At 36.5% G+C, this 16,738-nt stretch overlaps 1 protein-coding gene across 7 annotated transcripts in view; it reads right to left on the reverse strand.

The window, feature by feature from the left end:
* Positions 1 to 8,056: 8,056 nt before the first annotated feature.
* LOC106874860 (endoplasmic reticulum junction formation protein lunapark-B) overlaps positions 8,057 to 16,738 on the reverse strand; it is a 101,302-nt gene continuing 92,620 nt past the window's right edge. For all 7 annotated transcript variants that reach the window (XM_089351259.1, XM_089351258.1, XM_089351257.1 and 4 more), the window contains 3 exons: positions 15,647 to 15,814; positions 14,385 to 14,528; positions 8,057 to 10,103 (listed from right to left, as the gene is read on the reverse strand). In XM_089351259.1, the coding sequence (XP_089207385.1) occupies positions 9,865 to 10,103; positions 14,385 to 14,528; positions 15,647 to 15,814 (551 nt within the window). In that variant the 3' untranslated portion in view covers positions 8,057 to 9,864. The remainder of the gene's footprint in view (positions 10,104 to 14,384; positions 14,529 to 15,646; positions 15,815 to 16,738) is intronic.

The following is a 16,738-nucleotide window of genomic DNA, read 5'->3' on the forward strand; positions in this document are numbered from 1 at the left end:
TGACCAAAGCCTTGTGAGTGGATTTGGCAGGCGGAAACTGAAAGAGGCCTGTCATTATATACATATATATATATATGTGTGTGTGTGTGTGTGTGTATATATATATGTTTGTGTGTGTCCTAACATCGCTTGACAACCAATGCTGGTGTGTTTATGTCCCCTGTACCTTAGCAGTTCAGCAAAAGAGATGGATAGAATAAGTACTAGGCTTACAAAGAATAAGTCTTGGGGTTGATTTGCTTAACTAAAGGCGATGCTCCAGCATGGCCGCAGTCAAAATAACTGAAACAAGTAAAAGAATAAAAGAATGTGTAAATTATAGTCCTGGATACGAAGACTTTAAACTGCATCTGATAATGGGACCCTGGTTCGGGAGTTCCAGGGTTTAAAGGAGGATATAAAACCTGTTAGCTACTATTGGTGCAAGGTCTACTCTGTTAGGGTCCCAGCTATGGGTAACCATCTGAGCCAGGGTACATAAAATTCATGGGATGCAAAATAGTGGATGTGAACTGTTTCAGCAGATGAACTTATTGAGTCAATGTTGAATATCATCACTAGATGCTGAGTAGATGAACAGACAACAGACTCTCAACAGCCACAATTACACAGTTCAGTTAGTGAATGACTGCTATAATCTGTAGTTTTGGTATGCACAGATGAGATATTTCAGCTTGTGAAATGTGACTAAACCTCAAGCCAGACATTCATCCTTATCACTTGATCAGGACATCTGGTACGGTTAGGTTACATTGGTTCAGGCAAGTCACCCAACCTGGATGGTTCCAGGTTCAGTCCCACTGCATGGCACCTTGGGCAAGTGTCTTCTACTATAGCCTCGGGCTGACCAAAGCCTTGTGAGTGGATTTGGTTGGCGGAAACTGAAAGAAGCCCGTCATATCATCATCATCATTGTTTAACGTCCGCTTTCCATGCTAGCATGGGTTGGACGATTTGACTGAGGACTGGTGGACCAGGTGGCTACACCAGGCTCCAATTTGATTTAGCAGAGTTTCTACAGCTGGATGTCCTTCCTAACGCCAACCACTGTGTCCATGCTGAGGCATCACTTTAAAGAATTTTAATTGGACAAATTGACTCCGGTACTTTCTTTTTTGGGCCTGGTACTTGTTACATAAGTTTTTTATTTTTACAGAAACCTGAAGTTGTTGGGACATTGCTGAAGTCTTTGATTTCAAGCAGTGTTACAAAATACTCACAAAATCATTTGATATTCAATGCTGAAAAGAAAAAGGAAATTAGCATTTATGCAATTCCCACTGCATACAGCAATAAGCTGAAGTGCAGATATATTTGCAGACATATTTAGATGCATATTTACAATTAAGTTGATTGAATGATTCAGATGAGTTTGATATCTTTATACCAAGGACTCAGTATATTGACCTTTGTCTGGATTACTGTATTGTCCATTTGCACTTCATCTGAATAACAAAACTTATCTATTCCAAATTAATTCTAATACAGACAATAAACCATTTATCTGTTTTTATATGCTCTGTTAGATTAGGCTCATATAAATTAATCATTTTTACTGGTTTCATGCCTGCGGTCATGCTGGGTTTGGATTGATTTTATCAACCTCAGTGCTTTATCTGCTACTTATTTTCTTGATGTTGTTTGGGATGGAAAGCAAAGGTGATCTGAGTATAAAGAGATGGAATCTCTTTACACCAGATAGTTTTGTTTGATGCATCAGTTCTGACATCATCCACCAGTATACACACACAACAGGTTTTTATCCATCAAGCTTCACACAAATAGCACATTCTGTAAAGTGGTTGACATTAGGAAGGGCATCCAGCTGTAGAAATCATGTTACAATAGAAAATTGGAGTCTGGCAGCTCCTGTTAAACTGCACAACCCATACTAGCATGGAAAGCAGACATTAAACAATGATAATGATGAGAGTATGGTACCCTATGCATTACAGAAACTGGGAATAAGAGTGGATTCGGTGGACCATGAAGGTCTGTGGTGGAACAAAGTGACCATAAGCAAGTAAAATTTAAATTTAAATCGTCTCCTAAAAAACAATATACTAGACAATTAAGATCACAACTTCAACATCAACAGCCACAACAAGATAAAACTGAATCCTCTATGCGGTCACTTGACATGCCGGAAATAGCAACCAAATTTTCTTCGTTTCACACCCTACCATTTTAAAAAGCTAATAGATGTTTGATAATATATGTAGTTCTAGATAAGGCTACTGCTGGGAAAACTTTTGATCAGGGTTAATATAGGAGCTAAACAACAATGTTATTGTTTTTATATGATATTCAAGGGTGGAGCCAAGGAAGGGGTTGCTGAGGGGCACGTGCCCCACTCAAGAAAAGAAGTGCACACTTCTAAATAATGCTATTACTTGTAATTTGATTTAATAGCTGCACCCTTCTGACCTTGTGCCCTCCCTTCAAAAAATGCCTGGGACTGCACCTGATATCCTTGTCTTGCTGGTAATTTTATTTATTTATCTTTTTAAATCTAGACTCACAGCCTGTGGAAGCTCTTCTAGTTTTGGTGAAAGCTTAATATTAAATCAAAATTCCCTGCAGAGTGATGCCTGCCATGACAGTTATCATTATCATCATTCTAATGTCCACTTTTCCATTCTCGCATGGGTCAAAAGAAATTTGTTGAAGCAGATTTTCAATGACCAGATACCCTTCCTACCATAAACCCTGTCTTGTTACCAACTATCACACAATGTGACCATTATGTTTTTATCTGTGTTCTGGCATCTGTCTAGATGTTTTCTGAAGGTGGAAGCTCATGTGTTTAGATGTTACTTGATGCGAAATGTTCTTCGCATCAAAGAACATCTAAACACGTGAGCCTCCTCCTTCAGAAAACATCTAGACAGATGCTAGAATACAGATAAAAATATAACAGTCACAATTGAAGCCAATGACAGAAATTTAGGAAATTTAAGAATTAAGGAGCCTATCCTCATTGACAAACTAGGGCCCCAAATTAACAACAGGTTGGAAATTAACAATCACTATATTATTTAATAACATCAACACCCTGCACGCACAGTAGTAACATGCTCATGGAACAAAACATTATTTTAAAAAATGCACATATAAAACATAACTTGGAAGCAATGCTGCGTATATGCTAACACACACGAGCTCAAGACATTACCACCCTCACGCACTTCTCATGAGGAATTCCGGAAGAAGCTTTGTTAGACCACTGCATGGACACTTCCAACAAATTTCAGTAACTGTTGGAAAACCGAATATAACAGTGACTCCATTAATTCCTAGAAATATCTGAAGTAATTTTTATATTACAAAATATTATATTACACTATGAATAATTAAATTATTTTATAACAGTTATTATAGTCCACTCTGCATTGTTGTGCCATTCCAGAAACGTTAAATTTCACATTAATTAATGGTGAAGCTTGAAAGCTTCTGCAATTGACAAAATAGTGGACTGAAGAATATATTCAACCATTCCCGCGGTTGAATGATTCACTGTTTATTATTTCAATGTTTAAGGTGATGAGCTGGCAGAATCATTAACAAGCCGGGCAAAATGATTAGCAATATTTTGTCCATCTGTATGTTCTCAAGTTCAGATTCTGCTAGGGTTGACTTCAACTTTACATCCTTTCAGGGTTGATAAAATACGAACCAGTTGAACACTGGGGTCAATGTAACCAACTAGCACCCTCCTCCTGAAATTGCTGGCCTTGTTTCAAAATTTGAAACCATTATTTCAATACTTCATATCTCTTGGAATTTCAGTTCTTTAAGACACATACATCCGTCTCTTACTATAACTATTCTGCAATTATATTTGTATTATAAATTACATGCTCTAAAGTGATATCACATGTTTTGCTTGTTTGAAAACCATGTGTGGTCATGGTAGAAATATTACCTTGCTTAGAAACAGGTGACAGTTACTGACAAGAAAGATACCTGACTGTAGAAAATCTGCCTCAACAAAGTCTACCTGACTAATGTCCTCTTTCCTAAAGCATGGAAAAGAGGATATTAAATGATGATGATGGTGGTGATCAGGTGGTGGTGATGGTGTGATCATTTAACATCTCTTTTTTCCATGCTGACATGGGTTGGAGAGTTCAACACCATCTGACAAGTCAGAGGCTGTACTAAGTTCCAGCATCTGCTTTGGTATGGTTTCTATGGCTAGATACCCTTCTTAATGCCAGCCACTTCACAGAGAATACTGGGTTCTTTTTCATTGGCACCAACACTGATGAACTTACCAAGTACCTGCAGGACAAGATCCCATATCTAAGTAGGTTATTGTATTGAGGGATATGAAAACAATGGAAGAAGTGAATACATGGCTTCTCCATCTGGAGAGAGCGAGAGAGAAGCAATGAAGTAGAGGTAGAAGGTGGGTATGAAAGAGAGAAATAGGAAAGGGAAACAGAAAGGATAGGTGAGTAGATAAGTGTTAGAGTGAAAATAATGTGACAAATAATTAGAGATAGGGATTGAATAGGACACAGTGATGGGGAACAGGAAATGAAGGAAAGAGGAAGTGATTAGGGACATAATAAATTGTAGAGGAACAAGTGGAAGGGATTGGTGTTAGAAGATGAGTCGTTGGAGAAAGCTAGACAGGACCTCAATGTTGCAGAGATGGATGATTCTTCTGAAGCACAGCATATCATCATTGATTTTGGTCCTGTCATCTCCAAGAGGCTCAACATTTTGAAGTCAGTCTTCACTACTTTGTCCCATGTCTTCTTGGGTTTCCCTTCTCCACATTTATTGATTGACACTTCTTTATACAACTGTCTTCTTCCATTTGCATCACATGACCATACCAGAACAGAACAGCCTTCTTTCCTGCATGCCACAATGCCTCTGATGTCCAATTTTTCTCTCAACACAGTTGTACTTTGTAATACATGCACATCCTTCAAAGCAAACTAGCTTCACTATTTTCTAGTCTTCACATGTCCTCTGCATTCACAGCTTAAGTTTCATAATCATGTAACATTGCTATTCATACACAGGCATTGTGCCATCAGACTTTCATTCTGAGAGAGAGGCCTTTTGTTACAAACAAGTAATAACTCTCTGAACTTTCCCTAGCCAGTTCTTATTTGAGCAACGATACTTTCAGAGCATCCGCCTCTATTTCTAGTTAGGTTACCTAGGTAATAGAAACTATCTATTTCCTCTAGGGGTCTTTCTGAGCATTTCATACACCAGGTACACTATATATTTCTATCAACAGCTCTTCTATATAGTGAGCAAGGATGCCCTTCTTGTTACCAACTTTCACTTGGCAATATTGTCCCATGGTCAGACATGTTTTCACAGAAAATTGGATATGAAGAATACTATTAGGTCATTCCATAAGTTCTGTCTGATTTTACCTGTTTTAAAATTGATGAAATTTAACAGTATTTTAGAATGCCTAATGGAATTAAAAATTATTTTTATGCATTTGTGTACATTTAAACTAATTAAATATTATTTTACAGAATAATAGAATAAAAATTTCTTTGATTAAAACCCTTTCTAACATAGAAGTATCCAAAGAGCATTTGAGGCACATAATGCTTTATGAGTACAAAAAAGGAAACTCTGCAGCCGAAACGACTCGAAACATACACTCAGTTTATGGGAAAGAATGCTTGAATGAAAGAACTTGCAGAAGATGGTTTTCAAAATTCAGAAGTGGCGATTTCAGCCTTGAAGATGAAGATCAAACAGGACGTCCAGTTGAGTTTGATGATAAGCTCCTTGAAGCATTATTTGAAAAAAATCCTGCATTATCAGTTGAAGAATTGGCAATAAAGCTTAGTTCAAATCATACAACTGTTCATCATCATCTTCAACAACTTGGAAAGATTCCTAAACTTGGAAAATTGGTGCCTCATGAATTGTCCCAAAGCAACTGCAAATCCTGCGCTGACATCTGCTCTTCTCTCCATTCTCGCGAACTTATTTCACTCTTTTTGGATAGACCTGTGACTGGTGATGAAAAATCGATCTGCTATCGAAATGTTAAATGTCGTAAACAGTGGCTTGGTAAAAGGGGAAAAAGCTCAACCACAACCGGGAAGGGAACTTCATGGAAAAAAGGTTCTTCTCTCTATCTGGTGGGATTGCAAAGTAGTAATTCACTTTGAATTGTTACCACCTAATGCAACAATCAATGCTCAAGTCTACTGTCAGCGACTAGAGCGTTTGAACCAAGCTTTGAAGAAAAAAAGACCCGCTTTAGTAAATCGAAAAGAAGTGATGTTTCATCAGGACAATGTGCAACCCCACACTGCAAAGATCACATCACAGAAGATCGAAGAGCTTGGTTGGGAAAAAATTCCTCATCCACCTTATTCTTCTGACCTTGCTCCTTCAGACTACCATTTGTTTTGTAGTTTACAGAATCATTTGGGGGACATAACTTTCGCAAGCCAGGAGGTCAAAACTGACATTTCAGAGTTCTTCGCTTTGAAACCAAAGGAGTTTTACATTGATGGGATTAAAAAGCTTGTAAATAGATGGAATGAAGTCATAGACAATCAGGGAAAGTACACTGATGATTAAATTTCAATTAAATATAACATTTGATCACTTGTTTTCTTTATTCAAAATTGGACAGAACTTATGGGATGACCTGATACTTGTATGATGGTGACAAACATTTACATCTATCACATGATGATATCAAAGCAAGGAGACAGAAACATGTGCACACACACACATATACATACATACATGATCGGTTCCTTTCAGTTTTTGTTTACCAAATGTACTCATGAAGCTTTGGTCAGCCTGAGGCTATAGTAGAAGACACTTGCTTAAGGCACCACACAGTGGGACTGAACTCAAACCCATGTGATTGGGAAGCAAACTTCTTACCACACAGCCCCACTTAAGTGTCCTTGAAAATTTAAAGGTACCTATGCCTATGGAATACTCAGTCACTTCACACATCAATTCACAGAGTAGGTCACTCAGTTGAGCAAACAATTACTCATTGAAACAGAGATTCCATCATATTTGATATCTGTGGAGACGCATGACTTAGTGGTTACGGTGTTGGACTCACGATCATGAGATTGTTCTTTTGATTCCTGGATCAGTTGATGTTTTGTGTTCTTGAGCAAAACACTTCATTTCATGTTCTTCAAGTCCACTCAGCTGGCAAAAATTACCAATCCTACAACAGACCGGCATCCTGTCCTCCAGAGGAATATGTATGCCACAGAAACTAGGTAACCATTCCTATGAGTCTATATGATATGGGAAGGAGCTTTTTCCTTTTTTTTATCCATATTTAATGTCTACCTTAAACTTTTAAACTGGAAGCAATATGAACATGGTGAAAGGTCCAAGGGAGATCTAATTCTGATAGACAAGGATTAAATGGATAATGTAAAGTGTTGGGTCTAAAAGTGATGCAAGCAATAGGTGATGGGTGACTGAGCATAGATAGAATCAGTTACTTTAAGCAGGGATAGTGTGTTTGAGGGACCAAAGAGAGTTGAAAGTAGCTGGAAAGAGCACAGAAGTGCGTGTGTGTATGTGTAGGCAACTGAGTAATGCAGGCAAACCTAGAAACCCAGTGCCACCAAATCCCCAACTATCACCATCATCCTCTCTCCACTCTGCCTGAGAACCTTTTGGGTATGGCTTAGCCTGATCAGTCACCAACACATCCACAAAGCCTAACTCCAACACCAACCCCAGGATGTCACTCTGACAGACAAATATTATGTACAGTGTTAATGGTGGTGGTGTGTAAAAGGATAGATAGTTGTAAAGTGTAGGTTTAAAAATCAGATAGATGATCAGAAAGTCGGTAGTGGAGCTAGAATGTGTGCCACTTCTGGTAGCCCTTGAGTTTGTTGCCCACCCACTATAGGGGGTTATACAGCAGGCCCAAAAGTGTTGCCCTAAAAAACATCACCTAGTGTGGACTACACCCATCACCATACCCTCATGTTAGCGCTGAAAGTATTATACAACAATTTCTAAAACAAAATGGTGTGCTTAAAGAAAGAAAAAGAAAACGCAATTTATTTTAGTTAATCTTACCACATAATTTATTGGTATGAAATGTTTACAGAGAATTTCATTTTTTTCTTTTTAGACAAAATATCCTACAAAATGTAAAAAGATATCCTTTTCAAAGTAAACATTTGGTAGTAAAGGAATTAAAACGAGAGAGAGAGAGAGAGAGAGAGAGTGTGTGTGTGTGTGAAGTGCAAAACTGGTATGTAGCTGGAGCCAGAAACATAGCACAGTACAAATATCTCATACATCAATTGGAAACTAAAATTATATAGCAAGCTCAAGGCTTAAGCTAATATGTAAAGCTTCCAAATTACAGTTACAGCTCGGTGGGAAATCCATAGTGGACTATGAGAGGAAGGAAAAAGATGGCAAAGAAACTGGAAGAAAAAAATTGAATTCCTGAAAGCAGTAGTAAACCAGCAAGTTAATGAAAAGACATGGATGACAAGGCAAAAAAAAAAAAAAAAAGGTAAAAAATAAAGAGAGAGATCATTAGATGAAAATATTTCAGAAATCATCTCTAGTTTTTCAAACTTGCTGAGTTACTTTTATTGACAACAGTAAGTTGCCATTTTATCAAATATTACAGAGAGGGAAACCCTGTAATATATCAATAGAGAGCATTTTGCAATGAGGAACAATGGATTTTGGACTTTATTTTTTAAAACATGAAAAATTAAGAAAGATTCCCGACCTATTATCTAATGCCTAACTGGGAACAAAAAAAAAAAATTTCTTTCTTTATATTAATAAAATATTTCTGTACAAACCTTGAAAAAATGTTATTTCGTGACTGGGGAACGGAAATAAATACAGACTTTGTGAAATTCATGTGAAGATGAAATTGGGAATTTCTTTAGACTCTGGAGAGGTTCGAGGGTAGGGTAGGAGTAGAGACGTCCTGTGGTGAGACGGAATCACTAATAAAACAGTTAACCAAAATGTAGATTCCACATTAGGTAAACAACTGCATGGATTTAATCCCATATGATATAACAAGATTGGAATTAAGGTCACTGAAATTAACACAGTAAGTAATGTTGATGATAGAAATCCCTAAATAGATATTTAAGGATTATCATATTATCATTATTTGACAGGGAAATAAATCCTTTGACTGTCTTGAACATCAGTTAAGGCATTCAAGGGTTGAAAGACAGCACCATGTTTATAGAATACATAACCAATCACAACATAACATCGTACAAGATTACAAGTTAATGAAATGATAAAAGAAATCTTTCAGTGCTTTTATTTATTTATTATTTTTTGTTGTTTTATATTAAAAACTATTCTTTTAAGGGAAAAACTTCCGAAAAATGACATAAAATTACAACGATCATTTGTGTCCATTTTAAGAGTTGTGTCCCTTGCACAATTTTAGCATTTTGTTTTCTTCAAGCTGAGAGTTACTCCCCTTATTTACAAAGAAAAACTTACCAATTTCATTCGGTTGCTTCCCCGTAATGTCTTGTAGCAAACCAACAAAACAAACAGAAGAAAAAAAAATAAACATTAATAAATAACATAAGGCTAGTCAGGGTAGTTTTAGATAACAAAACAATATGTATTGCTGTTTTGACAGCACAGCAGTATAAATTCATAAAAAGAATTCACTCCCAATATTTTGATTAGCAGGACTAGAAATTCTGTATGGCAACAGTTGGATTTCTTGTTATTTACCGAGAAGCACCAAACGCAGTGCAATAAAGTACAAGGGGGAAAAAAAAAATTAATAAAATGAAAATCTGGTTTTATCAAGCCAAATTTTAAACAAATCTTTTCTCTGTCTATTCTTCTACTTGAACCTCAGCTAAGGTTCTGATCTTCTTTGTTGGTGTTCTCATCAGGAACATCCATTTCTTCAGGGTTTTCCTCTTCAGTGATATTGGTAATATTTGCAAGACTTTCGTCATCGCTCTTCTTCTCTGCATTCTTATCATTTTCAGAAGTTTTCTCTTCATCCTTCCTGCTACTACTGCCCACGGACATATCGGATTCTTCATGGCTTTCATCACTCTCTGGCCCTGAACTCGTACTTTGTTTTTCTGGAAGCAAAAGTAATCCTTTTCAAGTAATATAACCACATAAAATAAATTTTTTTTTAATTTTAAAAATCACATTACCTGAATTTCCTTGACTCTTTAGCATTTAAACTGGCTATATCTGGCCAAGATATTCTACCTGTTTCATCTTCAAACTGGCCAGATCTGGCCCCTTACACCAATATTATTCCAAAAATTTACAGTTACCTCATCAAAATTTCAAAGTACAAAATAATGCATGGTTCATTCAAAACAATGTGAATAATTAAGCATTTACTTTTGACTGAATAGTGTAAATGCTAAAGGGTTTATGACTTATTCAGTAATAGACAATTTAAAAAAAAAATTTTAATTACTATTTTGCATTTCTTTCTCTTGTCCCTATTCTCTTGGTTAGAAGGTTCAAGAAATACAGTAACTTAAAAGAATTGTCAGGGATATATTTCTATCACTAAACATTTAACTAGGGGTGTAAACGTGACTGCTTGCATCAAAAAGTTTGCTTGCCAGCAAATCTGATCAAGTGATCCCAGTGCATAGCACCTTGGGTAAATGTCTTTCTACCAAAACTATGAGGCAGGTAATATACCTGGTGAATGAAATTTGCTAAGGGACACCTGCATGGATCCCATTACAAGTGTGTGTATGGTGACGAATGGCTGAATGAAAATATGTTGAGGCATTTAATTTCATATGCATACTGAAGTAGAATTTGTCTGCTAGGGTCACTACAATCAACTAAAACTCTTAAAGGTATGACTGGTGTACAATGATGAAACTACTAAAATAATTTGGACGGAATATTTCTTTTTTTCAATCATGAAAATTAGTGCAAATAGAATAAACGAGTATTAGTGAATAAATGAATAACTACTCACATTTAACTAGATTCTTACCATTGGTTCAAGATGAAAATGTCAGTTACTATCATTATTATTATTATTATTATTATTATTTAGAAAGCAGCAAACTGGCAGAATTATTAGCACACCAGGCAAAACGCTTAGTGGCAATTTGTCTGTCTTTACATTCTGAGTTCAAATTCTGCCGAGGTCGACTTCGCCTTTCAGGGTTGATAAATTAAGTACCAGTGCAATACTGGGATCAATGTAATCAACTATACCCCTCCCCCAAATTTCAGGCCTTGTGCCTATAGTAGAAAGGATTATTATTATTATTGAGTGAGAGAGCAGTGCATGCCATCAAAGTGACACTGGGGTAAAATATACGAAGCCCATTATACCCATCATGACTACCCGTCTGATAAGGGTACACCAGGCACACGCATCACAACCATATGTGCGCGACATGGTGATCTCATATCAAGTGAACTGACAGATCCAGTGCACAGCAGCATTTCATCCATCTAACATGTATATATGCAGAAACACACACATGTTTGTTATATTATAGATTATTTTGACTTCTTAACAATATACACACATCAAGTACATCTAAGAGGTAGAGTCACTCTCAATCACAAAATCATCATCGTCGTCGTTTAACGTCCGCTTTCCATGCTAGCATGGGTTGGGCGATTTGACTGAGGACTGGCAAACCAGATGGCTGCACCAGGCTCCAATCTGATCTGGCAGAGTTTCTACAGCTGGATGTCTTTCCTAACGCCAACCACTCCGAGAGTGTAGTGGGTGCTTTTTATATGTCACCGGCACGATGGCTAGTCAGGTGGTACTGGCAATGGCCACGCTCAAAATGGTGTTTTTTACGTGCCACCTGCACGGGAACCAGTCCAGCAGCACCGGCAACGACCTCGCTCGAATGTTTTTTTCACGTGCCACCAGCACAAGTGCTAGTAAGGCGACGCTGGTAACGATCCTGCTCAAATGGTGCTATTTACGTGCCACTGGCAGGAAGCCAGACAGCTGCTCTGGCAATGATCACGCTCGGACGGTGCTGTTAGCGCTCCACTGACACAGGTGTCAGTCATCGAATTTGGTTCAATTACGATTTCAATTTCACTTGCCCCAACAGGTCTTCGCAAGCAGAGTTTAGTGTCCAATGAAGGAGAGGTTGGCATGGGTGCCAGTCATCAAATTTGGTTCGATTTCGATTTCACTTGCCTCAACAGGTCTTTGCAAGCAAAGTTTAGTGTCCAATGAAGTAAAGGTATGAATAAGTGGGCTGGCTACACCCCTGGCAGAGGCCACGGATTATGGTCTCACTTGGCTTGCCGGGTCTTCTCACACACTGCATATTTCCAAAGGTCTCGGTCACTAGTCATTGCCTCAGTGAGGCCTAATGTTTAAAATGTTAGCTAAAAACAAGTTCTATTATTATTAAAAGTAGTTGACTTCAATTATTTTACTTAAGCAACATATATATAATACTCTTGTGATACAATAAAATGTACTCGTTTAAGTGTAAAGTTATTGATATTAGGGAATGTGGGGAGCATCCAGCTATGAAACTCATACTGAAGAAGGAACAAATAAATGAAGGGAGGATAGCGTGGGCTCTTCACCCTGCCACAGACAGGCTCTTGTACCACCAGCACTAGAGAGATTATCTATGGCAGAAATAAAATCTATCCAATCTATGCTGTAAAGTGGTTAGAGATAGGAAGGGCATCCAGCTGTAAAAATCATAACAAAACAAGGAACAAAGAAATGGTGGAAGGGTAGGGAGGATTCTTTTTTAGCTCCACCATAAACAAGCTCTCTTGTGTCGACAACTTGTATGAGAACATTGTTATTTATTATAATTTATTTTAAAGCTAATGCATTTACATTAAGGGAAGAGAAGCAATTATACAAACAGATACTCACAAACTGTGGGGCCTAAAAGAAACAATATACACACATCTAATATACCTAAAAGGCTGAATCACTCTCAATTATCTAACCTTAGCTGAAAACAAGTAACATGTGGAGGTATACTCATACAGAAGTACTGTAAAACTGACAAACATTTTGTGAGCTTACAGCACCAAGCTATAGACTATATGGATCTAGGCCATAATTGCAGTGCTCAGACCAAAACCCTATTCCCATCAAACTTATCCTCACTACACTTAACTGAATTCAATATAAATAAAGACACCTTGGGCTACAAGATATCACAATTCTAATATATATATTTAACTCTTTAGCATTTAAACCGGCCTTATCTGACCGAAATATTCTTCCTGTTTTATGCTCAAACTGGTTAGATCCAGCATCTCACACTTACCCTACAATGTTAGTCTAAAAATACACAGTCACATAATCACACTTTCAAAGCTATAAGATAATGTAGTATAAATTCTAATCAATGTGAATAAATAAGTGTTACATTTGATAGAATAACTTGATTGCTAAAGACTTAATAGCAAATCAACAAGGAGACTCTTTGAGTGAAACTGCTTGACTTGCTAAAACTAGCAGCCAATTCTCCCTGTCATCTTTAAAAAAAAAAAGAAAATTGAATTATGTAGTTTGAGATAAAAAAAAAAAAAATATGGATAGTCACGTCTGAAATACTTATTATCATATGTCTGCTCAGCAAGAGTTGACATAGGGCTGAACTACAATTAATTCCTACCGACACAGTGAAATAACAAGAATGTAGAAACTAACATTAATCAAATACAATGCTCACAAAAGTCGTCCCCAATAAACCTGTTATTGCAATCTTTAAAAATTCCCCAAATACCCCATTTCTTGATATAATCTACAGGCAGAATGTCATGGTAATAATCATCATTATCATTTTAATGTCCATGTTTCCATGCTTGCATGGGTCAGTTGGAATACACTGAGGCTTATTTTCTACAGCCTGATGCCCTTCTTGTCCTCTCTTGTTTCCAAGCAAGGTAATATTTCCCTGTGGTTGGACATGTTTTCATAGAAGATTGTAAAAGAACAACACATATATGGCGGTGACATTCATTTATAACTATCATGCAATGTCAAGACCAAGTGATACAAACACACATATATATACATTCATACACGATACAATAAATTATGACAAGCATTTTCTTACCCAACTTATATTACAACTATTTACCACACCCAAATCATATTTGACAAATTTATCAGGTAAAAAAAACTTTGGTAATTGAACTGGACATTGATACAACTTTTAATTATTGTACATTCTCTTCAAGATCAAGCTTTCAGCATCCACAATATTCTAAGAAGTATCTCTCTGGATTTCAAATTTTTCCTGTACAACAACTTTACATAATAAATGTAGATAACGACTTTTAGTCTTCAAGAGTTAATTGAAGATGAAAGGAAAAATAAAAGCTTTGAATATAATAGAAAAGAAAACAATATTTACCATATGTTAAACTCAATTTTGATTCTGGTGCTTGAAGAGCTGTGTTAGACGGCGATGGCTGAGGTGATACAAGATCAAGTTTTGGTGCCTGAGGCCGTTGCTTTTTGGCTGGATTTAAATAGTAACAGTAGCAGCACCGAAAGCCTATAAAATAAAATATAAAACACCATGAAAAAAACTGAAGCATTTTTAGAAGAAACTCAGAATGAGTCATGTAGTGAGACAATTAGCTTAGCTCTAAACCTTTAACAGAAACTTTTTTCAAATAAACGTTAATTTGTAAGCAATCGCTTCATTGGGTACTTTCGTCTCAAAACGAAATAATAGACTAATCAGTTATATGCTGCATTTTTAAGAGTGCAAGTGATGTAACAAGGTGTTTCGACACATAATTTATGAGTGTTTTGAATCCAGCTGAATCATCACTATCATCATCCTAACATCTGTTTTCCATGCTGGACATGGGTTGGATGGTTTGACCAGAGCTGGCAGCCAGAGAGCAGGTTTCAGTCTGATTTGGCTTGATTTCTATGGCTGGATGCCCTTCCTGACACCAACCACTTTACAGTGTGTGATGGGTGCTCTTAATATGGTACCAGCATGAGTGCGTTTATGTGGAACCAGCACAGAACTCTTGCAGGCTAATCCTAAACTGTAACTAGCGGTAAAGATTTTGTCCTCCATAATCAAAGATGAATAGGTGATAAAATTAAATCCATACAATAAATATGCAATTTTACAAGATTCATCATGTATCCATTGTCTAGAACTGAACTGAAAATTTTTATATTGTTTTAATTCATTATGCTACAGTTTACAATCCAAAATACAGTGAAGGCAGAAATATAAAGATGAGATTATTAGACTGAAAACATGTTTATTAGTCAGAGAATAACTCATCTGAAGTATAAAATAAAATAAATAAACTGACTTGAAAATTTGTTTACGCACTTGACGTGAATTATTGTTAATCACAAAAAAGTTGATGCTTTAGGTGTTACGGAAAAATATATATTAGTATTATCTGATTCAAAGTCAGAATAATACAAATAAAAAGGTAGAAATTTTGTTCAGCCAGAAATAAAAGAGAATTCCTAGGATAACGATTTTAATAATGAAAAAAAAAAAAAAAATCAATCAATCATATATGTGAAGAGTGATTGAGGGAGCAGAGTAATCTACCTTGCTAAAAGGAATAATCCAATGAGGCGAGGTTGATGAAATAGTTGTGGCAAACTGAATAAGCTATGAACTAAACTTACTTATAAATTCAAATTCTTCTCTTATTGCCATTCCGTTATGGGAATGGCAGTAGCGGCATATCAGAGCATATCTGTTTTGGGGCCCTTCTCCGACTACATAGTCAACAAGTTTGTCAAAAGTTGTCCTGTCTCTTGGAGGTACAGGTCTTGGCATTGGAGGGCCTGGACCTATAACAAATAAATAAATAAAACATTTCTTTCATTCATAGATAGGTAGGTAGGTAGGTAGGTAGGTAGGTAGGTAGGTAGGTAGGTAGGTAGGTAGGTAGATAGACAGACAGATAGACTGACAGATAGATAGACTGATAGATAGAAAGACTGATAGACAGACAAACAAATATTAGCCATGAGATTTCATTTGAAACCTCTGCTGCAACAAGATATTGTTGTATTTTGGTAGGGATCCTATCAATGAATTCATTCATTGTTAATTACTTAGTCACTTCTTTATATAATTAGTTACATTTATCATTGATGTCTATAGTTACACTCTTGTGACCTATTCATTGATTTCTTTTTTGTCACTGATCTTTACTGTTTACCTTTATTAATTAGCAAATTAATAGCAGAATCCTACCAGAATACACTACAAGATTTCAAAATACAAAACATACTATATGAAATCTTATGAAAATCACACTAAAATTTTGCTTAGACATCAACAAATAAATTTAATTAAAGACCAGGAATTGATAGAGTCATTAAAGCAGCAGACAGAATGCCTTGTAATTGCTCTCAGTGTCAATGCTGCTCTTTTCATCCTGTCATCATATTTTTAGGGTTGATAAAGTATGAATCAAATATAGTACGGCAGAGTCCTCTCAGTCTCTGTCTCTCTCTCTCACACACACACAAAGAGAACTGCTCATCATGCTGTGCTGTGAAAACAGCACCCACAGTGTCCTTTTCTTCAGAAATGGTAAAGGGTTGAGTGGGAGCCTATTTCATAGAAAAACTGATATGCTACAGAACGGTGAAAAGATGAACTGATGAGCAGTGCACAGTAGGAGATACAAGAGGTAATCACAAAACAAAAAACTAAAACATTCTAATTATTGTTTAAACCAAATACACAAAGAAGTAAAGTTCAAT

This window comes from Octopus bimaculoides, chromosome 4, assembly GCF_046866305.1.
Source record: "Octopus bimaculoides isolate indiv1 chromosome 4, ASM4686630v1, whole genome shotgun sequence".
Taxonomy (NCBI): domain Eukaryota; kingdom Metazoa; phylum Mollusca; class Cephalopoda; order Octopoda; family Octopodidae; genus Octopus; species Octopus bimaculoides.